General features: G+C 42.2%; 1 protein-coding gene across 7 annotated transcripts in view; it reads left to right on the top strand.

Annotated features, from left to right (window-relative positions):
- LOC309865547 (uncharacterized protein) overlaps positions 1 to 25,369 on the top strand; it is a 203,623-nt gene that overhangs the window by 146,594 nt on the left and 31,660 nt on the right. For all 7 annotated transcript variants that reach the window (XR_014312154.1, XR_014312155.1, XM_082731992.1 and 4 more), the window contains 5 exons: positions 5,495 to 5,724; positions 6,672 to 6,810; positions 8,282 to 8,402; positions 18,024 to 18,133; positions 24,494 to 24,643. Coding sequence is in view for 5 of the 7 variants with exons in the window: in XM_082731992.1 (XP_082588118.1) it covers positions 5,495 to 5,724; positions 6,672 to 6,810; positions 8,282 to 8,402; positions 18,024 to 18,133; positions 24,494 to 24,643 (750 nt within the window). In the remaining 2 variants the exon portion in view is untranslated. The remainder of the gene's footprint in view (positions 1 to 5,494; positions 5,725 to 6,671; positions 6,811 to 8,281; positions 8,403 to 18,023; positions 18,134 to 24,493; positions 24,644 to 25,369) is intronic.

The following is a 25,369-nucleotide window of genomic DNA, read 5'->3' as shown; positions in this document are numbered from 1 at the left end:
TAATGATTCAATCTCCTTACTAGTAATTGGTCTATTAAGATTTTTTTTATGATTCAGTCTTTGAAGATTTGTAAGTTCCTGGGCATTTATCTATTTATTCTAGGTTGTCCATTTTATTTGTATGTAATTGTCTCTTAACAATCTTCTATACGTCTGTGGTATCAGTTATAAGTTCTTTCATTTCTGATTTTATTCCTTTTAGCCCTCTCTTTTTTTTCTTGGTTGAGCCTAGCCATATGTTTGTCAGTTTTGTTTATCTTTTCAAAGAACCAGCACTTCATTGATTTTTTAAAACTATCTTTTTAGTCTCTATTGTATTTATTTCTGCTCTGATCTCTATTATTTCTTTCCTTTTACTAACTTGGGCTTTGTGTCCTTTTTTTTTTTTTTTAAAGATTATTTATTTATTTATTTATTTGACAGAGAGACAGCGAGAGAGGGAACACAAACAAGAGAAATAAGAGAGGGAGAAGCAGGCTTCCCACTGAGCAGGGAGCCTGACATGGGGTTCGATCCCAGAACCCTGGGACCGTGACCTGGAACTGTGACCTGAGGCAGATGATGCATAATGACTGAGTCACCTGGCGCCCCTGTTTGTGTCATTTAAAGCCAATGTTTCCTTATTGATTTTTTCCATCTGGACGATCTATTAATTGATACAAATGGGATGCCAAATTATCCTATTATTATTGTATTGCTGTCAATTTTTCCCTTTAGGTCTCTTAATATTTGTTTTATATTCTTTGGTCCTCCTACATTGGGTGCATATATATTTATAAAAGTGTTATCTTTTTGAGGTTGATTTCTTTATCATTATGTAGTGCTCCTCTTTGTCTTTTATTATAGTCTTTGTTTTAAAGTCTATTTTGTCTAATATGAGCATAGCTATACCAGCTTTCTTTTCATTTTTATTTATAAGGAATATCTTTTTTCCATCCCTTCACTTTCAGTTGGTGTGTGTCCTTACTTATGAAATGAGTCTCTGAAAACCAGTATATAAATATGCCTTGCTTTTCTATCCATTCAGCTACTCTGTGATATTTTTTTAGAACACTTAGTTTATTTGCATTTATTTTAATTATTGATAGGTAAGTACTTATCACCATTTGTTACTTGTTTAGTGACTATTTTTATAGTTCCTTTCTATTCCTTCCTTCTTCTTTTTCTTTCTTCCCCTCTGGTTTGGTGACTTTCTTTAGTGTTATGTTTAGATTCTTTTCTCATTTTCTTTTATATATTTAATATAAATTTTTGCTATGTAGTTACTTTAAGTTCACATATATCATCCTATGTGTATAACTGTCTAAGTTGATTGCAACTTATATTTGAACATTTTCCAAACCCTACATTTGAACTACCGTACCCCCTCATGTTTGTTTTTGATGTCACATTTTACATCTTTCTATTTTATTTACCTCAACTAATTTTTGTAATTTTAGTTAATTTTACTTTTGACTTTTTGACCTTCATAGTAGTTTTATAAATTAACTCATTACCTTTGCTATATATTTACTTTTTCTGGAGAGACTTTTACTTCTGTATTTTGTTGTTGTTGTTGTTAATAATTAGTGCTGTTGGGTGCCTGTGTTGCTCAGTGGGTTAAGCCTCCGCCTTTGGCTCAGGTCATGATCTCAGGGTCCTGAGATCGAGTCCCGCATCGGGCTCTCTGCTCAGCAGGAAGCCTGTTTCCTCCTCTCTCTCTCTGTCTGCCTGCTTGTGATCTCTCTCTGTCAAATAAATAAATAAAATCTTTAAAAAATAATAATAATTAGTGCTATTTTGTTTCTGCTGAAAGAAGTCTCTTTAACTTTTTTTAAAAGATTTTATTTATTTATTTGACAGAGAGAGATCACAAGCAGGCAGAGAGAGAGGAGGAGGAAGCAGGCTCCCTGCTGAGCAGAGAGCCGGATGTGGGGCTCAATCCCAGGACCCTGGGATCATGACCTGAGCCGAAGGTGGAGGCTTAACCCACTGAGCCACCCAGGTGCCCTTCTTTAACATTTCTTATAAGGCCAGTTTAGGAGCTATGAACGCTTTAAGCTTTTGTCTGGAAAACTCTCTCTCTTCTTCAGTTCTGAATGATAACCTTCAGGTAGAGTGTTCTTGGTTGAAGGTTTTCTCCTTTCAGTACTTTGAATATATTGGGTCACTCTCTTCTGGCCTGCAAAGTTTCTGCTGAAAAATCTGCTGATTATGGTGTTTCTCTTGTATATAACAATTGGTTTTTCTCTTGCTACTTTTAAGATTCTCTCTTTAACTTTTGACATGTTAATTATAATGTATCTTGGTGTGTTATTTCTTATTTGGAACTCTCTGGGCCTCCTGGACTTAGATTTCTGTTTCCTTCCCTAGGTTAAGGAAGTTTTCAGTCATTATTTCTTTAAATAAGTTTTCTGCCTATTTCTCTTTCTTTTCTCTTTCTGGGACCCCTATAATGCAAATGTTATTATGTTTGATATTGTCTCATAGGTCCCTTAAGGTATCTTCATTTTTCAAAATTCCTTTTTCCCTTCATGGCACTGTCTGGGTAAATTCCATTGTTTTGCATTCTGACTCATTCATCTGCTTCATCCAGTCTGATGTTTAACACCTCTAGTGTATTTTTCATTTCCGTTATTACATTCTTCAGCTATGTGGACTTGTGTTTGGTACTTTATTATATTTTCTATCTCATTGTTGAATCCTTACTGGGTTAATTCCTTCCTCTCCCAAGTTTGGTAAGCATCTTTATGGCATTTACCCTGAATTCTTTATCAGGTAGATTACTTATCTCCATAGCATTATGGTCTTTTTCCAAGTCTTTCAGTGTTAGAGTGCCCTTGTGTAGTTGATACTTCTCATTCAACCTTGCCCTAGCTTTTGGTTGTTTCTTAAAACTTTGTGATTGTCTAATCAGCCTGATTTAATATTGATATGTCCTTGTCATTGAGGAGGTACAAAGGCCTGTCAGTGTTCCAAGGGGAGAAATTTCATTTAGCACCAAGTTTCAGGCTAATCTGAAGCTAGACCTACAGGCAGCAGCTTTTAAAATATGCAAATATGTTGGGGCTTTGGGTGGCTCAGTAGGTCAAGCATCTGCCTTGGGCTCAGGTTGTGATCGAACCCCATGTTGGGCTCCCTGTTCGGTGAGGAGTCTGCTTTTCCCTCTCCCTCTGTTCCTCCCCCCCTCACACCACTCATATTCTCTCTCTCTCTCAAATAAATAAGTAAAATCTATAAACAAAATACATGCAAATATAGTCTAGTGCAGCCACAGTTATAATCCCTGCTGGCCTACAAAACGTGGGACTCTACATGAATATATACGCTCTTTCTGGGAGGACTTTTGAGCCATATTGAAACACAGAAGGCGCGCAAGGATGGTGTGTTCCTGCTTATGCTCCCTGGGAGCATCTCTGCAGCCTCTAGATGTAGGGAAAACCTGAAACGTGCTCCTCAGGCCAAAGCTGCAGCCTAAGTAAATGGGTTTTTTTCACAACAAGACAGGGTTGCACTTCAGTCTACCATCTGCAGTGCCTGGAAGAGGTGGCCTGTCACATACTGTCTTTCTGATTGTGACATTCCCTTGGAGCTCAGAAATGTCAGGCCCCTTGGCCACCAGCGGCAGGCAGTCAAGGAGCGTTCCCTGTGTGGATTTCATATATCCACTAGCATTAACTAGGCAGCTGGAGAATGTAGGGGTTAGGGCACACTCTCCGGCTTCAGAAAGGCAGCAGGAAGATGTCTTGACTGCACATCCCCGGGGGCTTTGGGAATGCAACAGGAGGAAGAAATGTCTTGACCATGTGCCTATTCTGGCTTTAGACTGAGAGCAGGAAAACACTGGGACTGCTCACAGTTGCCAGCCCCAACCAGGGAGTACAGACATGTTGCAACCACCTGTGCTCACCGGCTTTAGTTGAGGACTAGGAGAATGCTGCCACTGCTTGCTCTTGCCTGCCCCAGCTGGGGAGCAGGGAAGTGTTGCAAAATGGTGCCTGCTCTGGCTTCAGCAAGGCAGCCCAACAGTGCCATCACCAATTGCCCCTGCCTGTCTTTGCAAGGTGGTGGTGGGAGGGTTTTGCATCTGAGCTCACCCACCTGTGCTAGGGATCTAAGTGGACGGTGAAACACTGGCATCTGCCAGTGGCATCCTCCATCTCCGGGGGAGTTCCTCTGCCCCTGCCCTTCCATTTGCCAATAAATCTCCTTCAGGTATAGTCCCAGGTGCTTTTCAGACTACTTTTTTTTTTTTTTTTTCTGTTTCTTCAGGTGAAACTGCACACAAACCCTTTAAAGGGAACATCTTGGGGCTTTTTGAGCAGAGCGGGGCCACATGGCCTATAGGCTGCCCCCTCGCTGTCACCATGCTCAGCCTTGGCCTGTTGACTGTTTTCCATTACTGCATAAGGTTTTATTTGATGAAAGGCTCCTGAGGATAAAACAAATCTGGAAATCTTGGGTTAGCTCCTTAGTGAGTAGGTAGGCTCCTTGAGGGGCTGTCTGCCATGTACAGGAGCTGTGAGCTCTCCCCTGGGTCTGGCTTGCCAACTCCGCCTCTGACCAACCCTCTTTCTGGCAGGAACCTTTCTGTAGATATGTTAATAGCACGGGTCTGGTTACAATGAGTGGGTGTTCTTCCTGCTCTGAACCAGGAAACTTGAGTGTCTGAGGTGCTATTGCTGAATGTTCTCTGAGTCCTTTCTTGCAGTAACCTCATGATCCAAGTTTGCATCTTTGCAAAGCAATGCTCCTTTTCCTGTGACTGAGACCCTGTCCTCAGGTGAGAACCTGGATGCAGGATCCAGTTTTGTCTGTCACTCTCTGGATGACCTTGGGTCCTCACACCCTGGCTGCGGTAGAGGGGGACCTGAAAACCTGGTTCCCTCCACATTCTCCAGGGCAGAGCGGTCCCTCAACAAACACTGAGTTAAGGCAACTACCAATGAATGAGCAAACAAATCATTATTCTAAAGGAAAATTGCCCATTGGATAGTAAGTTGAAATTAAGAGACATGTAAACTTTTAAAGGTCAGGAGAAGGACTAGAAGATAAGATTAACTTATGTTTCCATTTCCTCATCCATAAAACAAGTAAAATCCCTAATTTTAGGTCATATTACAGCTCTACTACCGTGAAGGGGAATTAAATCTCAAGTGTGTTGAAGGGTACTTTCCAGACTGCAGAGGCTAAACACAAAAGGCCTAATTTTTCAAAGGCAGATAGAAGGTTAATACCCAAGTAAAAGAGTTTTTTAAATGAATGGTACAAGACTCAAGCAGAAAGCTGAAATGGAGATATTTGCCTCTTTTCTGTATTTTATCTATTTAGAAAGGATGCTTACCCTCTCTAAGCTATAATGTGCTGTAAGCCCATAACCCATTCCTCCTACGGAGAATACACATTCTCCAAGATGCTCCTTCTCCGTGGGTTAATGTAAAAGTTTATCCTATATCGATCCTATATCCTATATTGATCTATGATTAATAAAGAAGATTTTCTGTAATGCTTTCAGCCAGATGTGTCTGGAGTGCCAGGATTCAGAAGTCCGTTCCAAAGCAGCCCCAAAGCCTCCAGACTGCTGAGGGGCCCATGCAATGCGGTGATGTCCCTTGCTGTCCTGAGATCCTTTCTGGTGCTGTGGAAGCAGCTGGAAGTGCTAAAGGAGCACTGGGGCCGACTCAAACTGCCAGGCCAGGACCTCGATTCTGTCTCCCTCCACAAACAGTTCTCAGAACTCTACAGGTGAGCATTGCTGAGGTGGAAATCGCCGTGAATGAGTGGAATCTGGTGTCTGATAAATTCCTCCCCTTACGCTGAGGGCGAGATTTGGTCTTAAACCTGGTACGCCCCAGCCCCACTGAGCACAGAGGAAACTGGGCAATGTGTCCTGTCACCAGTGCTTTACAGGAACAGCTGGGTTCTGTTGACTACAGGGACAGTGCTCTGTTCCACTAAGCAACACTGTATCTCATTTACCTAGAGTTCTGTCTCGAGGAACTTGTGCCTCTCCGGTGTCCCCACGGTGCTGACTCATCAGCTTTTTTAATTCATAGGATCCCAGTGAGCACTAGGTAGGGAGAGGCTGCTGCTGTGACCTCCTCTCCATTTCCTTTCCCATTGGACCCAAGTGTTGAGTCTCTCATATTTTCTCTCTCTCTCTCTACTGCCAGAGGTATAATATGGTGCAAGGTCTTAGGTCTGCAGGAGGGTGGGGTGTTAGTGGTGTTTCACAGCTTCCGGCTCTAGCTGGGATGACTTAGCAGGCAGGAAAGACATGTTGCTTCTGCCATGTGTTTTGTAATCAAACAAGCATCCACCAAGCGTCCACTCACCATTCTCGGACCTTACTGGGCACAAGAAGGTTCTCTTTGGTGGCATAGTCCAAATGGTCTATCCTACAAGTTATTACAGTCAGCTTTCTTGGTAACTAGGCAGTGAGAAAACTTGTCAATGTTTTGAAGAATGAAGAGTGAAATTATATGTACCCAAGGGGAAAAGTCCTCGGGATTTAATATTGACTAAGGGCGTGGCAACTGTGGCGAATTTAGATGGCAATATGAGTTTCTATAATGGGTCGGGAGGTTTATAACAATGACAGGAAGCAGAATGTGAACAAAAATAATTGTCAGAGAATCTAAACAAGAAAAAAATACGATTGTTTGCTAACTTCTGTCTCTCTTCTTTAATAGAACTGACATTCTCTATCCCAGCATGAAAGCTATAGCTAGGCGGATGGGGAAAGAAGATGAATTCGAAGGTATTATAATAAGTAGTCAATCTATTCTTCCCCCCAAAGGAGCTTCAGAAATCGAAATAAAAACTCAGCAGGTATGCAGGAACTGTTTTGAATGTGACTGAAAATTTGCTTTACAGCATAAGCATGTAAAACTACAGATATACCCAAGTGGCATTATTTTCCCTAAGATATTGAAGGTATGTCAATCACTAAACAGCCTCGGAGAGAACTAAGTATTTAAAAGCATGTGGGGCTTTGATTAAGTAAATAACTAGCCCTAATATCTCCATTTTGTAGGTCTAGAGCTTTGTATTTTGATTCTCTTCTTTTTTTTTTTTTTTTTTAACTTTTTATTTTTTATAAACATATATTTTTATCCCCAGGGGTACAGGTCTGTGAATCACCAGGTTTACACACTTCACAGCACTCACCAAAGCACATACCCTCCCCAATGTCCATAATCCCACCCCCTTCTCCCAAACCCCCTCCCCCCAGCAACCCTCAGTTTGTTTTGTGAGATTAAGAGTCACTTATGGCCAACAGACACATGAAAAAGTGCTCCATATCACTTGATTCTCTTCTAATTAAGGTATACTACCACAAAAAAAGATGATGATAGAGAACATACTGCCATCTTAAACTTAAAATCTCACGCAAAATTATCCACTGCCCCCAACACATACATCCATGAAAATGGGATATTTAAAATAGCTCCTATGATTGATTGTTTTTCTGAGAATAAGTCATGATTTATGCACAGGTCCATTTGGTGTGCTAGAAGGTCTATGTGGGAGGTTGTGTTTCCAAGGGTTTGTTCACCTTGGTCCTGGGACACCATCTCCACATGGCTGTGTTCCCTTGTGTCTGTAACAGGCCAGGCTGTGTTCTCCTTGTTATGGTAACAAGCAAGCAAAAATTCTAGCTGTTTGAGTGTCAGTGGAAGTGTCCCCGGAAAATCAAGAATTCAGTGGCTACCTGTCCCCCACCCCTGCAACACACAGTGTTGGGACCCCAGTCCCAAGCCCATTGTTTACCCTTCTGAGCCCTGATTCTCTCTAGGAGCTGGGGTCCTCTGACAGGGAGAAACGTGGACCCTACAATCATAATGGGTAAAGTAAGGGCACATGGTTATTGGCAGAGTTTTCTCCTAGTCATGTTTGGATTTTAAAATATTCTTATGAAATCCTCCTTGATATCTAAATTGAGTTTCAGGCCGAGGGGTTTCTCTTGTAATAACAACTCATGAAATTCCCGCCCACATTCAGAGACTCGCAAGATACACGAGGTCACCTCAGACATTGAGCACTTTGCAATTTTGCACAACTTGGTACAAAAGGGTTGTATTTTATCAACTGGGATGTGGGCCAAGAGAAAAAATGTTGGTCTCTAAAGAGGTGTATCTACCCTTGCAGAAGCACTTGGAAACCTGAGAAAGGAACCCTTCCTTCTCCCTGGGAGAGAGTAGCTGAAGAACATAGCCCCAGACCCTTCTGTAGGAATTTGACTTAGGAGCTCAAAGTATAAGCTGAATGTAGAAAGTGACTCTTAAACTTCTGACTCTAGCTTCAGAAACTTCTGGAAAATCTTGAAATTCATATGATCCAAGAAGTATTAAGAAAAGTTAACAGAGAGAGAGCACTGGTTGTATCAGAAAAATCCAAGGAGACATGTACTCTCCCTACAGGTAAAGTATGTTTATTTTATTACTTCACAAAATAACATTAATTCATTTTTTCCCTAATTATAAAAGCAATCCATATATCATTTTCATGGAAAAAAATTACCACAATGTCCAGAAAATGATATAAAAATTACTTTTTAACACCTCGGCTCAGAGAGAACTATTAACACTTTGACATATTTCCTTCCACTTGAAGTCTTTCAAATAGAAAACATTTGTTAATGTTTTCTGCTGATTCCCTCATAACCGAAATAAAGTTGAAATGGGTAAAACACATAAGCTTTTCTTATTTGTAATATATTTAAGTGTGTGTGTGTGTGTGTGTGTGTGTATAAAATGCATATATGTGACATATATGTCAAAATCTTACAAGTACATGTATTTGGGGTGGGAAGGCAGTCACAATTACTTCCTTTCATCTGAAGTCTAAAGTCAGGACCACTCCATGGACATGTGATCAGTGCACTTACAGGAGTACTTTGGCTTTCATACTTTATGGGTACCATTTTGAAACTCTTGATTTTAACTTAGAATTTGTGTTTCATGAGTCCATGGAGCGTGCACTAAGGACTTAGAGACTTGGTCTTAAACTGCCTCCTCACCTTGCCAAGAGGGGTTCTCAGCTGCCTACTCTTCTGCTTTCTGGCACCATAAACACCTCCCCCCTAGCACTCCCACCCAGGAGTTACTACTGCCCTCCACTCCACTGGGGACCTGATCAGGAGGAATATCAGGATATGTGTACCTAGTGGTATCTCAAGGACCCCAGTCTGGAAACATCATGGTATGTCTGATGGGTGACTCAGTGGGAGCAAGCCTATTGCCTATCCTGAGATTCGTACAATACCCTGGAATGGAGGTTACAATACCCTTAGTGTTGCCTGTCCACGGTGGGCCCCCAGGAGGGAAAGCTGCCTGGCTCCTCCTCTCTGCCCCCAGTGAGGGCATGGGGCCGCCAGGCAGCAACTGCACACACACTCATGCTTCCGGGCACAGTATGGAACCCCTGGGTGTCTGTGAGGGTCACACTAGCCTCACAAGCATTCCTGTGCCTGGGGGAGCACAGCATTAAAAACGAGTAAAAACATCATGATAGGTCAAGAGAGGGACTGTGCAAGAAAGAAACCACTGTGTTTTAGTACCTATAGGGGTGCTTTTCCCCCCTGCTTTTTCAATAAGAAGCCCTGTATTTTTATTTTGCACAGAGTGCCATAGATTACGTAGCTGGTCCTGTCCACACTTCAATGTCTACTCCTGACTCCTACTAATTCTGTAGGAAAATCTCCAACCTTTAAATGATGGAGAAGTTGTTTGATTAGCAAACTAAATTAGATCTTCCTTTTGAGACAAATTCCACAGACATTGTAATGTGCATTAATCATCTAGGTCCTCACCTAAGATATTGTCATTCTTAGCAGTGCTTCGAGTAACTGAATTCTGGAAATAGGGCTTTGGGAAAAGGCTATGCAATGAGAGGGCAAGCCACTTCTCAACCTTGGATGTCACCACAGCCCAGTGAGGTTAGCTTCAATGACAGAACATTTAATAAGACACAAAGCACTCGTTGTCTGTGCGCATTTGCTGCATCCAGGCAGCTCCCTTCGAGTCTTGGGAGAAAATCCACAGGCACCCAACAGGTGCAACCCTCTGTGTGTTTCAGGCTGTGGTTTAATGAGACACCCGGATAGTGGGGGAAGGGAGGAAGCATTTTGGCCTTGCAGTTCTGCTGTGTGCTGCCTGGGGCAGGGTGCTCCTTGGCTGTGGTTGGAAAGGGCTTTCAGTAAGGGGCTGGTGGAAGTCCGGCATAGGGGAGGTAGAGTTATTGTTAATGGTGGTAAGGTAGATATTACCAACATTTGGCTAGAGTGTGCTGGCCAATTCTAAGCTCATTTTCGGATTCTACACTCATGACTTTTGAAACAAATGCCATCAGTGAGGATGTCTTGTTATTGTAGGTTTTGTTTTGGTCCGTGTGGCATGACTCGATGTGGGGGTCCTACTGTAGTGCATTCCGCCAGGGCAAGTGATGGAGTCCCTGCTGTATGTCAGGGATGCTTTTATAGACATTTCTTCAGGGTAGCCTTCCTGAGACCTCTGTGGACCGGGAACCTTTAAAGAAGGCATTAAAACCTTGGAATGCCCACCCACCTACTGTGCATTTCAGCAGCAAGAAGCCACCATAGTGAATGGGGCTTCCAACAGGGGCCACTTCTTCATGCAGAGACCACCTTTTGCAGTCAAGGTTAGCTTGGCACTGGGAGTTTCTAGAGAGGAAGTTGGGAATGGAAATTACTGAGATCCAGGCGACCTCCCAAGCTCGTGTCCTTCCCTCAGGGTTTTCTCTCTCTCCCTCTCGGCCAACTCTGGTGTCCACATTTATTACCAGCCAGAAAGAAACCCTCCAATACTTCTCTGTCTCCCCCACTCCTTCTCACCTTGTCTTAGAGCTTAATCTTGTATAATTTCTGAATGAGTTTCCAGTCTATCAGGGAGCATCTGAAAATGTGGCAGCCATATCTGGTCCAGCGCTAGTTTGTCGGAGCTGATCTGGTGCTCCCCTGAGAACTTTAAAAAGTCACTCCAGACATCCTTGTTAAGTCTCAGGGCTTGGCTTAGCAGAGAGTTGAGTTCCACTGATTCAGAAAGGCTCTGTTGTTCCCCACATTTGACATTTTGGCATTGAAGTCATTCTTAATTGATTTTCTCAATTTCTCTGGACTTTTATAAGGTCAGCCATCTCCAAAGTGGAATGTCTATATCCCAGGGGTGTGGGAAGAAAATATTAAAGCTTCTAGATAGAGGAAATCCATATGTAAGAAATCACATGTCACATTCCACACCAAGGTGTCTCAAAATGATCACTGTGAGGCAATCCACAAGCAAGCACTAAGAATAGTGGAGACACTTGTAATCCTGGTACGTGCTTATTGTCAGTTACATTATGAGGTTAAAAAGATAACCACATCTGATAAGAAGTCAGAAAAATAATTTAAAAAGTCAAGAAAACTTTTAGGAATGTGGGTTGAGATCCATTCTCTTTGCTGGTGAGTTTCACCCTAAGCATATCATACTATATTAACCAGTGATATTATTGTAGGTAGTTAGAAAAACATAAATATACACATGTTAACAGTAAGTGGACAAAAATGTTTTGCTTGAACCTAAAGTTTCCATTCCCTTGGTAACATAAACTGGTAAAGTACTCACTAATCATGGTCTTTGGGTTACCTATGTTTACCTAGCATCATTGATCATTGTTTGTTCATGCCAGTTTTTCTTGTCATTGTGTTTGAGTAATTTAATTTAGTACTATGTAAACCAATGAAATGGGAGTACAAAAAGAGATCTGTCCTATAAAGACCAAGTTGAAATAGATAAACTGTGGTACAATCAGTCAATGGAATAATATTTAGTGCTAGAAAGAAAGAAATGAGCTCTCAAACCATGAAAGGACATGGATAGAAATGCATATTCCCAAAGTAAAAGAAACCAACCTGAAAAGACTACATATTGTATGATTCCAAATATATGACTTTCGAGAAAAGGCAGAACTATGGAGGCAATAAAAAGATCAGTGGTTGCCAAGGGTTTAGAGGGGAAAGAAGGATGAACAGGCAGAATACAGAGGATTTTTAAGGCAGTGAAACTATTCTGTATGAAAATATAATGATGGATAATTGGCATTGGCAATAATTGGCATCTGCCAATTATACATTGTCAAACCCATAGCTTCACCAAGAGTGGACCATAACGTAAACTATGTACTTTGGGTGATAATGACATGTCATTGTACACTCATAAGCTGTAACAAACATACCACACTGGTGTAGGATGTTGATAGTTGGGGAAGCTGTGTGTTGGGGTAGAGAGGGCATGGAATATGTGGGAAGTCTCTGTACTATCTGCTCAATTTTTCTATGAACTTAAAACTGACCTTAAAAAAAGATACATTTGGATTGCTTCATGGTCTATTAGTTTTCTTTCCATAAAAAGAAACAAGCAAACCAATAAAGCCACATACTAGAAAACCACACAATGTGTTATGGTTTCTAGTACAGATCTCCAATGAGTGGGTTCATACAAAGAAAAGGCCTAAGTTCTATGTTAGAAAATTGGCAAATGTTTGTATATTTGCACATTTTAAAGTTAAATGTTTTTAAGTTAAATACTTAAGTTAAAATATCAAGTTACTGCAAGTCATTTTTTAAAAGCATTCTCTGGTTTAACAGACTTCTTTTGATTAACAAACCTACTCTTAGTCTTGATTGTAAGGAAAGGACTTCTACTGTGTTTTGCAAGGATTAGGAGGCGAGAGGGGGATGTTTTGTTTTCTTTTTTTACCTAAACAAGTTTGGGAAACTTGTGTGGTAAATAATGTTAAAAAAGTTTTCTTTGCTCCAGACCTTCTCAGAACCTTTACTATGATAGTGTGCACTATAAAGCTCCAGAAGAGAGAGTATGAAATGTTCTTTTTTTTTAATTTTTTAATTAAATTCAAGTTAGTTAACATATAGTATATTATTAGGTTTAGGGTAGAGTTTAGTGATTCATCATTTGCATGTAACACCCAGTGCTCATTACATCAAGTGCCCTCCTTAATGCCCATCCCCTAGCTACCCATCCCCCTACCCACTGAAACATTCTTTAAATTTATTTGACCACAGAACCTTTTTCTTCCCTTAAGAATATATATTGTCAACTCAAGGGACTAGTGTTCTGGGGAGCAGTTTGAAAAACAACAGGAATACAAAATATATACATGTACATGGTTGAAACAGTAAGATTTCAACCTACCCACTTTTGGGGGGACAGCCGGCTGGTCAGGAGAATGTTCGTTGGCAGTAGGATGCCCTCAAGTTTCAGTTCTGCTTGGCTCAGGACCCAGGAGTCACTCAGGCAGAGGTTAGTGGTTGTATTAGAGAAGTGAAATGCTAGGAAACCAAGATGCCTTTCCTAGAGGGAGGAGGCTGGAGGGTAGGGAGAGTGTTCATAGAGGGAGAGAGGGGAAGTGGTTTGGCAAGCAGGAAGTCAAAGTTTCCTCTAGTCAAAGGACCTGGGAACAGAGTGAGAGGAAAAAACAAAACTCTAATTCAACCTCCAGTGTGCTGTCTCCTGCCCACCTCTATGCTGCTGTCAAAAACCACTTCATCTTAAAGAAGCCATGACCATACACACACACACACACACACACACACACACACACACACACACACTGATATTGAGACCCATTTGGAGATCACCAACTCCACCTAGCCAGGAATTACTTCCCTTGGATGAATTTTACTTTCCCTGGCTTCCCATGACTCCTGGCTACAGAAGTACTTGCATGTTTGAACTTGAACTCATGAGGAAGACGCATGGTTGGGAAGCTTTCCCAGTACTTCGGTAAAATACTTCCCTTTCAGCTGAGCCCAGAGCTAAACCCCAAACCACCTCTGTGGGCATTTGCCAGGTGATGACCCCCAAACCAGAAATGGGTGGCAGATGTGGTCCCTCACCAGGCTTTTCCATGAGCCAGAGATCTACCGCCAATGTACCCTGGAATGCAGTATCTAATTTCTTGTCTGAAAATTTTCTGAAATATGCATGAGCTCTGTTTTGTCAAAGCTTAGACTTACAAAAGTCTTAAACATCTTAGGAAGTGTGAACTTCTAGGTGCATTAACTCTTTTGGATTTTCCACTCCAATCATGCCAGGACAATGGTGTTAGGTCTACTCACGTTTATTATCCTAAAAGAAAAACAAAGTTGGATTTATATGTTCATGATGGAAAATAGTCAATGGTAGAAGAATTCTGGAACCCCATTTTCAAAATCGGGACCACCCAATAAATAAGATAATTGCACATACGAGGGGCTCCTGCTCTGTCATAGCCACATTTCTGAGAGGATTGCGCTGGATTGTGCTGGATGCTTCCTCTTGTGGGCACCAAGTCTCTGTCAGAAAAATGAAAATATGAGTAGGAAATCACATCTGAAGTTAGAAACAGCTGGGAACAGGGGGTGGCCTTGTGTGTACTCTTGCTGTTGGCCAGCACCCCCACAACAGAAAAGAGGGAAGGGCAGGGCTTGGCTTCTACCTCTGACTCCATAGGCTTCTCTTTGTTTCCAGACTCCCCTCAGGCCATGCACAAGGAAGTAGGGCATACCTAACATAATTAAACATATATATGTGCTTTTCTCTTCCATATGAAAGTTAAGGAGTGTTGACATAGTCCCACAGTTCCAACAGTGTCATATTATTTTTAAGTTTGATTTCTTTAACAGCTAATACATTTACCTGGTTCAAACCGCAAAACAATATGAAAATATATGTTCAAAACAATATGAAAATATACCACCCATTTCTGGTTTGGGGGTCATCACCTGGCAAATGCCCACAGAGGCATTTGGGGTTTAGCTCTGGGCTCAGCTGAAAGGGAAGTATTTTACCAAAGTGCTGGGAAACCTTCCCACCATGCATCTTCCTCATGAGTTCAAGTTCAAACATGCAATAAGAGATCTCGTTGCTGCCACTGACCCCCTTTCATCATCTCATGTAACCATTTTCATTAGTTTTTTAATATATACTATTGGTGTTTCTTTATGCATATACTAATTCATTCATTTGTCCAATAGCTATTTATTGAGCAACTAGGATGTACCATACTACTATATTTTAGGCACTGTTTGGGGGATACATCCTTACTTTCATGGAGCAAAACACCTTACTCTTGTGGAGTTTATGATCTAGAAGGAAATGGGCAGATAATAGGCAATAAACATAAGAAATAAGAAAACAATGGAGTAAGGAGGATGATGGTGTGGGTGTTTGAAGAGGGCACATTGTAATTTTAAATAGGGTGGTCAGGATAGACTTCATGGAGAAAGTGACATATTGAGCAAAATTTGAAGGTGATGAGGGAGTTGGCTATGTGGCTGTCTGGGCAGACAGATAAACAGACAAAGAACAGCCCATCCAGAAGCCCACACAGAGGACCTAAGCAGACCATCCCTACCATGTTTATGGAACAGAAAGACCCAAGTGTGGCTGGAGTGGAGAGAGAGAGGGTGAGAACTAGGAAATGAAACCAGAGAAGAATAATGGAAAGACGATGGATCATACAGGGCCTACTCTTAGTGTTTACTCTGAATGTAATGGGGAACCTGTCCCAAATTTTGAGTGACATGATCTGACATATTTTATTTTTAGAGATGTATTTATTCATTTAGGGGAGGGGGAGAGGGAAGGGAGAGCAAGAATCTCAAGCAGACTCCCTGCTGAACATCGAGCCCAGCTTGGAGCTTGATCTCACAACCCCTAGATCATGACCTGGGCCGAAATCAAGAGTCCGATGCTTAACCAACTGAGCCACTCAGGTGTCCCTGATATGACATATTTTAATGGAATCTCCCTGGCTGCTGTGTTGAGAATGGACTGTAAAGGGAAAAAGGTGGACGAAGGGAGAGGCTGCTTTGGAGGCTAATGCAAAAATCCAAGCATAGGGAGATGGTGGTCAAACAAATCTGGGAGCAGTAAAAGTATTAAGTGGTCAGATTTGGGGCATATTATTGAAGTAACCACTAATGGATTGTGTGTTGGATGTGGGAGAAAAAGAAGAGTCCATGATACTCCAAGATTTTTGACCTGAGAAATTGGGAAAGTAGAATTGCCATCCGCTAAGATGGCAAGTTAGGGAGGGAAGATCAAGAATTTATTTATGCCCAAATGACATTTAAAATGTTTTTAGACAATGCACCCCATATTTTTAGCAGCACTGTTCACAATAGCCAAACTATGGAAAGAGCCTAGATGTCTGATGTCCATCAACAGATCAATGGATAAATATGTGGTGTATATATATATATGATGGAATACTATGCAGCCATCAAAAATTGAAATCTTGCCACTTGCAAAGACCTGGATGGAACTAGAGTGTATTATGCTAAGTGAAATAAGTCAATCAGAGAAAGACAACTATCATATGATCTCACTGACTTGAGTAATTTGAGAAACAATACATAGGATCATAGGGGAAGAGAGGCAAAAATGAAACAAGATGAAGCCAGAGAGGGTTTCAAACCATAAAAGTCTATTTATCTCATGAAACAACCTGAGGGTTGCTGGAGGGAGGGGCATGGAAGGAATGGGGTGGTTGAGTGATGGACATTGGGGAGGGTATGTGCTATGATGAGCGCTATGGATTGTGTAAGACTGATGAATCACAGACTTGTACCCCTAAAACAAATAATACATTATGTGTTAATAAAAAATAATAAAATAAAATGCTTTTTAGATATCTAAGAAGAGATGCCAAGTGACTATTGGATCTAAATTTGAAGGTTGTCAGCATATAGATGATATTTAGCCATGAGACCAAATGAGATAGCCAAGAAAGTGAGTGTAGGTAGAAAAAAAAAGGTAGATAAACCAAGGGCTGAGTCTGAGGACCCTCTCATATTAAGAGCTGGAGTGAGGGGAGGGGAAAAGAAGAACCAGCAAAAGGGACCGAGAGGGATCAAACAAGAAGAAGAAAACCAGGACAGAGTGGTATCCCAATGTCTAGTAATAAAAGTTTCTCAAGCAAGAGGAATGTGACAAATCATGTGTCATGCTTCTGGTAAAGTAGTGGTTCAAGTAAAATGAACATTTTTAGTAATGCATTTTTAGTAATGCTTAGGTCACTGGTACTTGATACAAAATCAGTTTCAGGGAGGCGGTGGGGGAGAAAGCTTCTTAAGCCTTCTCAGCAGGCTTAAGAAGGATTTTGAGAGAAGTCACAGACAGTAAAGACAGGGGTTGTGGGGTGAAGGATTCTTATGAGGTGGGAGAAATAACATGTGCTATTGTGAATGACCCAGGATAGAGGGGAGAAGTGATATTGGAGAATGCTGTATTTCTGGAGTGATCATCTTGAATAGGCTTGAGGGGATAGACCCTCCTTGAGTATATTTATCATATCCTTCTCATAGAGGATAAGAATATCTTTATACTCACTGTTCTTCACCTGGTATCTTTCACATAACAAACTATGGTTTTTTCCATATCAATACACGGGAAAGTTTCTCTCTTTTTTATAGCTGCATACTATTCCATTGGAAGGACATACCACAGTTTATGTATTGCTTCCAAGATACTGCTGTCCTAAACAATGCTACTCTGAATGACTGTGTATATGCCTCATCTCATAAGGCAGCCTGTTGCCACTTCATTCCATAGTCTGTCAGCTCTCAACCTTTCTCGTCTATGACTGTAAATACAATAGCTCTTCATTTATTTCTGTGAGTTGTGTTAGGCCAAAATAGGTGTTCAGATATATGTAGGGACTTAACAAAAATAGATATTGTGTTGGATCAATAGTAACATTTGATTTGGGATTTTTAATTATGATAACAGAATATTTGGGCTGTAGAGGTACTTTTCCAAATCTTTTCATTAGAGATCTTGTTAGAGATCTTCCTTATTCCTATGTTCTGGAGGATTCTGTGACCTCAACCACCTCCTCCCCTCCCCCTGCCTCACTCATTAGTTTTTTGTGTATTTGGAAATAACAGCTTCTTGTGTCCAGTGTTATGTCTCAGAGAATAGCCATTAATTGTTTTTCAATGTTTCCTGATACTACCATTGGTATGTTTCTCCCCCTAGACCTTTGGAAGCACCATGTCATGAAAGAAAACTTTTCCATTAACAGGCCACAAATAGTTGAAAAATTCAAACAGAGATTAATGGAAAATTACCAGGATGGTGGACTAGAGGTATGTATTAAAAGTTAATCATTTTAGAGTGTGTTTTATCATAGCAGAAATAAAATCAAGGAAGACTTTCCCTTTAACACATTTCCTAATGCTTCCCTTACTCCCTCAGAATAAAGATAGAAATTCTGAGGCTTAACTCAAAGTAGTAATCACTTGTCATTATTTTCATTTTGGAAGAAGATTGATTTCTAATAAATCATGGGAGAAAAATTAGAATATGCATGTTGGTCAATTTCAGATTTGGCCAGTTTTTTAAAGTAACCTTGGAGTTTGTTGATGAATAAGTTGTTTTAGCAACATTTCCTGTGTTTATTACTTTTAATTTTATTATTTTATTTTATTTTTAAAAAAATTTTTTAGAGCAAAAGCACATGTGTGTGCGTGCACACGCAAGTGAGGGAGGAGAAGTAGATGGAGAGGGAAAGAGAGAATCCCAAGCAGACTCCATGCCCAGTAAGGAATCTATCTCATGACCCGAGATCATGACCTTGACCTGAGCAGAAATCACAAGTTGGAAGCTTAACGGACTATGCCTCCCAGGTACACCCTGGGTTGGTTTTTTAATATAGAAGATTTAGATGAGAGAAACTAAAATAGCCTATGATTCCACTACCTAGAAAACATTTTTTGAAATGTACAATACAAAAACAAACAAACAAACAAACAAATGATCAGAAATGGTAACATTTCCACCCCTCCCTTGCTATAGCATCCCCACATCTCCACAAAGGAAACCAGTATCAACAAATTTTTTGTGTTTGTATATTTATTTGAATCCATAATAACTGTATATAATATATATTTAACAATCATATGTATTTACTACATACAATATACACACACAAGTCCTTGGAGTTGTCAACTGTTGACCTAACTAACTCTAAACAGTGTTGAAAAGAATAAGAGAGCCTATGTGGATATATGACCATAGCAGAACTTTCAGGGTCATTAAATGAAGCGTAAGTTCATTAGGTAGCTATGACTCCAGTTGCCTTTGAAATTCAACCATTTTTTAAAAACCTGATTTAGCAAAACGTGCTTAATTTTTTAAAACAACATTTCCCTCCAAGTTACATTTTTCTAAGCTCTTCAAATATTCCCCACAATTTTTTTAAAAGACTTTATTTATTTATTTGATGGAGAGATCACAAGTAGGCAGAGCAGCAGACAGAGAGAAGGGGAAGCAGGCTCCCTGCTGAGCAAAGAGCCTGTTGTAGGGCTCTATCCCAGGACCCTGAGATCATGACCTGAGCTGAAGGCAGAGGCTTAACCTACTGAGCCACCCAGGTGCCCCATCCCCATAATTTTATAATAAACACTTGAGTTTTTAGTTATGAGGTAGAGAATTCACCAGCTTGATTGGGGACACGTTTTTCCTTAGAGCCTGATGATTGACACGTATTTCATATAAGCTCTCACTTATACTCAAACGTGGTCCTGTGTATTCTGATGAGGGGGCGAAGAGGTTCCTTTTGGTCCCTGCAGCTCAGAGATTTTCAACCAGAGGTACAGAGGTGATTGGGCAAAAAATTTTATGGTTCTCCTTAAAAAAGGAAGGAAATTCTGACATGTGCTTCATCATAGATGAAGCTTAAAGACCTTATGCTCAGGGGAAAAAGCTCGTCACAAAAGAATAAATGCTACTTGATTCCACTGCTGTGAAATACCCACAGTAGTCGAATTCATAGAGACAGAAAGTAGAATAAATGGTGGTTTGTTAGGAGCTGAGGGGAGGGGGGATGGGGAGTTGGTGTTTAGCGGGAACAGGTGTTACAGTTGTGCAAGATGAAAAAGAGTTCTAGCGATTGATTGTAAAACAGTGTGAATGAACTCAATGCCACTGAACTTTACACTTAAAAATTGTCTAAATGGTGGCGCCTGGCTGACTCAGTTGGTAAAGCATGCGACTCTTAGAGTCAAGAGTTCGAGCCCTACCTTGAGTGTGGAGATAACTTAAAAAAAAAAAATGGTTTCTGGGGCACCTGGTGGCTCAGTGGGTTAAAGCCTCTGCCTTCAGCTCAGGTCTTGTTCCCAGGGTTGTGGGATCGAGCCCCGCATCAGGCTTTCTGCTCAGCAGGGAGCCTGCTTCCTCCTCTCTGCCTGCCTCTCTGCCTACTTGTGATCTCTAACTGTCAAATAAATAAATAAAGTCTTTAAAAAAAATGGTTTCAATGGCAAATGTTACAAGAGTTATATTTTACAATAAAAACAACAAGTTTGTGGCTCAAGATCTGCTCAACCCCTATGTATATCCTGTATATCCTTTACTCCAACATTGAAGATGGGATTGTCTAGGAGAGAAATGTGGGAATTAGGGCAAACCCATGTCAGGTATAACTAACACCCAAAGCACACTGAAGGGGTTGGTGTCTGCCTGCCAGTGTCTTGGAATAAGAGGACACCAGGACGTTAGATCCCTCCAAACTCTATGCCTGGTGGACCTCTAAGCCTCTTCTGGATCATATTCAGTGACAAGGAACTCTCTCTCTTCCAAGCCCACCTGCCCTCCCCGCCTCTTCTGGCAGCTCTTGTTTCAAGCAGCTCTCACTGGATTGGTTTGGCCTCCCCACCACCCCCATCATGAATCCTGGTTCTGTCCCCAGGACACCACCGATCGTAGTTCTGATCCCTCACAACAAGCCGTTAGGTATCTAAAGGCAGGTCTATCGGAGAAACTCAATGAGCACCATTGCTGGTGTGTGTGAAGCCTCAGTAAAATTACAACAAAGGACCTGCTCTAGTAGTACAAACCCAAAGGGGTGTCCCTCTAGGTGGTGGGTTACAAACCATTACCCCTTCCTCCAGATGGGTGTAACCCAAGCCAGGGCACATGAACTGGAAAAGGGAGCAGGCACCGTGCTCCCCCCTCACCTGGGTGCTTCTGGGCAGAGGACATGAGCCCTGCCGTCTCTTCTTCAGACTAAACCGCCTTCATGTCCTCCACTCACTTTATGTGAGTAGCCCTCCCATCCTGGTCGGTCCCCTCTAAGTTGAAGATCATCTGACCAGGTGAAAAGCGCACTTGTTAATGCATGTTCTGCTTTGATTAATGCCGTGAGCGTCCTGGGTATTGGCAGCCACGTCATGGATGACTCATTAGGCTGACAGTCACCTGAAGCCACGTTGCCTTCAGACATCCTGCTGCTGCCTTATTATTAGCCTTGTTCTTACTCAGTTTCTTCCAGTCTGAACTTGAAATCCTTCAAAATCTGGATTTTTATCATCTGGCATACTCTCTCTCCCTCCTCATTCAAGTCATTACTAGGAGTGTATGTCAGGACAGGTCCCCAAGCCCTGTACGACCTCCCTGGGGTAGTACACCTGATATTTTAGAAATATCATCAAAACACCTTGTGTGCGCCTGATATTAGATCAATTATGAGGGGTTCCAAGATAGAACAAACCACAGAAGTGCATTTTGCTCCCAGCAAAGCCAGACTTTTTCCATAGCAAGGCCTAGTACCTGCCATGCTTCACCCCAGGCTGTCTCTCCAGAAGAATCCGGTGATTTTCCAGCCAGTGCCATTCAGCACAGTTCAGGTTTAACTGTTGGTGAAGAAATCAGCCCACTGGAGGACATGGTCTTCACTCTGTGTATGGAAACCAAGGATCTGCTCTGAAGTTGGAAGATGAACCTACTTCATGCTGCGTTTTGACACAGAGCTGACATTTAGTGAACCAGGAGGGCAAGAGTAGGTTGCAGAAGAGCTTTTAAGAAACACAATAACAAAATACAATTTCTCTGGGCTCTGGAGATGCTCAAGGGGGTCCTGGCCATTCCTTCACCCCTGGTGAACCAGAGGTAACTCCCCTTACTGGGTAAAGTGTCACACTGGCTAAGAGGAAATGGTAGAAGGCCATTGAGGTTCAAGTCTACCTTGCTGCTTATTTGGGATTCTATACCTACTATGGCGGCTATGGTGATACTGGTTTGAGAAGGGTTTACCCTGCTAAAAAGCTGTTGGAGGTCTTACTGGCATGCTCAGGTCCAGACACTGCTGTCCAGGACAGTGGGAGGTGAGTCACTGTGGCTGATTCCAAGCCCTGGCCCCAGCCCACCGGATGGGGTCACCAGCCACATCGTGATGGCCTTGAATGTGGTCTCACATTCAGGCTTTTCAATGTTTCAGGCTTTCATCATATTCAGTCTGGGAAGTATTTCCTTTGTCATTACTAAATATCATAGCCTTGACCCTGTCACTATTAAGAACTCAAGGACCTTGGTTCCCCTTGCCTTGATGTCAGAAGATAAATCCTCCTGTCCTACTGCTCATTTTCCAGAGCGGCGTAGATTGCCCTCATGCCCGTTCCCTGTGAGGAGCCCCCAGGGGATGAAGGAGGGATGCTGAGTGCCTTGCCCTGACTGCCTGGCTCCTCTTCATTAAATCCCCCATGAACAGAGGGCCTCCCTATGGTTTCCATTCTGCATATCTTCAATGCACCCAAGCTGCTGTGGCTGTTGATATTTACAAAAGCTTTACTATCTTTTTTTTTTTTTAAGATTTTATTTATTTATTTGACAGACAGAGACCACAAGTAGGCAGAGAGGCAGGCAGAGAGAGAGAGGAGGAAGCAGGCTCCCTGAGGAGCAGAGAGCCAGATATGGGGCTCCATCCCAGGACCCTGGGATCATGACCTGAGCCGAAGGCAGAGGCTTTAACCCACTGAGCCACCCAGGTGCCCCCCTTTTCATTAGGGTGTATAATTTCATATATAATTATCTTAATTGTGTGTACATGTTATGATTATATTAGAAAATAGGAATATGATGTATTAGAAAATACACTCATTAGTTTACCCTCACTGATAACTCCTATTATTATGTTGGCCCATTTCCTTCCAAACTTTATCATTTTTTTAATTCATTAACTTTTTAAAATCAAATTAGATCATTCTATATGCCCTTTTATTGCAGTGTTCTTGTTTTCAATTGAGTACATGTTATCAACATGTTTTCTTATCGATACACGTTATCTGTCCACATAATTTTTGGTGGCTGTCTAGTATTTCGTAGTATAGACAGGTGAGAAAGATTCAAACTATTTCCCTTTATTGGGCACTTTTGGTCGTTTCCATTTGTTGGAAAGCCTTACGTATATTTTTGTGTGTCACTTCTATTAGCCCCTAAAGATGAAGTTCTGGAAGAGGAATCACTGGGCCAAAGGGCATGAACATTTTAAAATCTTTTCACAGATACAGCTAGTCTGGCCTCCAAAATGCCACCCTGATTTCCCCTGCCATCAGCAGTGGGTGTGAGCCTCTCTCCTCCCTCCCTCCGTCCTGGGTTCTGTCACTGTTTGCCATCTCTGCTAGCTTGTCTCAGTAACTCGCTTTGACCAAGCCTGGCTGGGCTTTCTCTGGACGTTGGTGGGGGCACTGAGGTTCACTGATAGGACAGTGTACTGGCCCTCATGGGGATACAGGACCCGCCCCAAACCAGAAACTTCTGTAGCACCCTGCCAGTGAGCCTGAAGCCCTCCTGACTCTACAAGTGTCGCAGATAAAGCTCATGTATGCATGTGGGCTGGGTTGTGGAGCAGGCCCCCTAAGACACCCAGATACACACATAGACACACTCACTGATACAGACAGGGACACACATAGACACAGAGACATATAGAGACTGTCACAGAGACATCCACGGAGAGACACAGACACACATATACATGTATTCTAATAGATCCAGACATACAAACACATCCACAAAGGCGCAGAGATGCACTCACTGATAGAGACACAGAGACACACACGAGCACTTACCTGGTCATGAATTCTCCCTGCGGAGTCTCTAGACCCTGTTCCCCAGAAGGAGAGTGGACCTTACTGCCAGTGCACACACTGGCCTGAGGGACGGTCCAGGGCGGCCGTGTGGGGGTGTAGCTAGCCGGACTGTCTGTTCACGTGCATGTGAGCGCCCTCCACAATGTGATGTGGGGCCTGACGTGGGAGGGCAAGGCGGTTATACTGTAAACTACTGGTTGGTGACCAGCTCTCTCCAAGTCACCACATTTCAGCATAGAACCCAGAGTAGTCCAAGAATGATCAAGTCAAACCTGGCCTTCCAAGGTACTTCAAAGATCTATTTTTCAAAGTAGGAGAATTAATATTTTCTTAGTTTGATTTACGACCCTTAAATATCTAGGGTACTTTGGTACGTGGCATGCAGGTGTCCATTTGTGCTCTCATTCCTGCCCTGCATATACTGAGAGAGCGGACCCGAAGGAGAGACTCGCAAGGCCAGAACCCATGTTTTTCCGTGGCTGAGATATGGACCTGGGTCTGAGAGCCAAGGCAACGTGGGCCCTGGCATGTGAGGCCTTCCTGCTGGAGTTGCTGTGAATAATGTCCCTTCCTTTTCAGGTCACGTTCAGGAAAGACCACTTTGAGGACTGCCTTCTTTCCTTGGGTTGCGATGTGATGGCAAGAGAACGCAGCAACTTCGAGAGCTACTCCATGTGTTATGAGCATGTGTTGGAGCATGCTCGGCAGAAGCTCTTCCAGAAAGAGCAGGTATGTTCCCAGGGAGAGAGGACATGTGATGGGGTAGGTGTGGGGAGGGAGGGCCAGGACTCACTCTGAAGAGGAGACTAGAATGGGAAGAGGGAAGTGTTCTCACACAAGAAGGGCAGGTGAACAGTACCCCTCAAAGTCTCCTCTCACTGGTTCATTTTCCTGGGCTCTGGTATTCTCAGCTGCAAGGGTGATGGCCCAGCAACACCAGGCTGTGTGCTTTGGAGGTGTCTAGTGGGGAATCTAAGACATTGGTGAAAAAGGAGTTGCCGCCCCCCCCCCCGGAAGATGCATAGCTGACCTGAGCAAACACAGAGTACCTTGTGCTGTTCCTGGTCTAACAGAGAAGCCACGATCCTTGAGGAAACTCTGTCCTCAGGGTGTAAATCATGGGTCTCACTGATGCGACTTCCTTAAAATGAGGTCCCACTAGTGGGATTAGTGGGATCCAAAAGTCACTTCTCCTGTCCGAGATTACACACTGCTTTAAAACGGATTGCATCAGAGGTTCAATGTAATATTACTTTTGACCTAAGAAAAGTGCTAAAGTCTGAAAAAAAAAAACCACACATCAAATGAAGCATTCAAATATCCAAGGGGTCTTGGCTTCACCCCCAGTTTGGCTTATCTCTATAGCCAAGTCTTCATCATCAGTGTGGATATCTGGACGTGAACGCTATCTCCGGATCTCATGTTAGGTATCCTAAAGTCCAATGGGGCAACAGG

Source organism: Mustela nivalis (assembly GCF_964662115.1).
Source record: "Mustela nivalis genome assembly, chromosome: 5".
Taxonomy (NCBI): Eukaryota; Metazoa; Chordata; class Mammalia; order Carnivora; family Mustelidae; genus Mustela; species Mustela nivalis.
The sequence above is the reverse complement of the archived record's forward strand: the minus strand, read 5'-3'. Positions and strand labels throughout refer to the sequence as shown.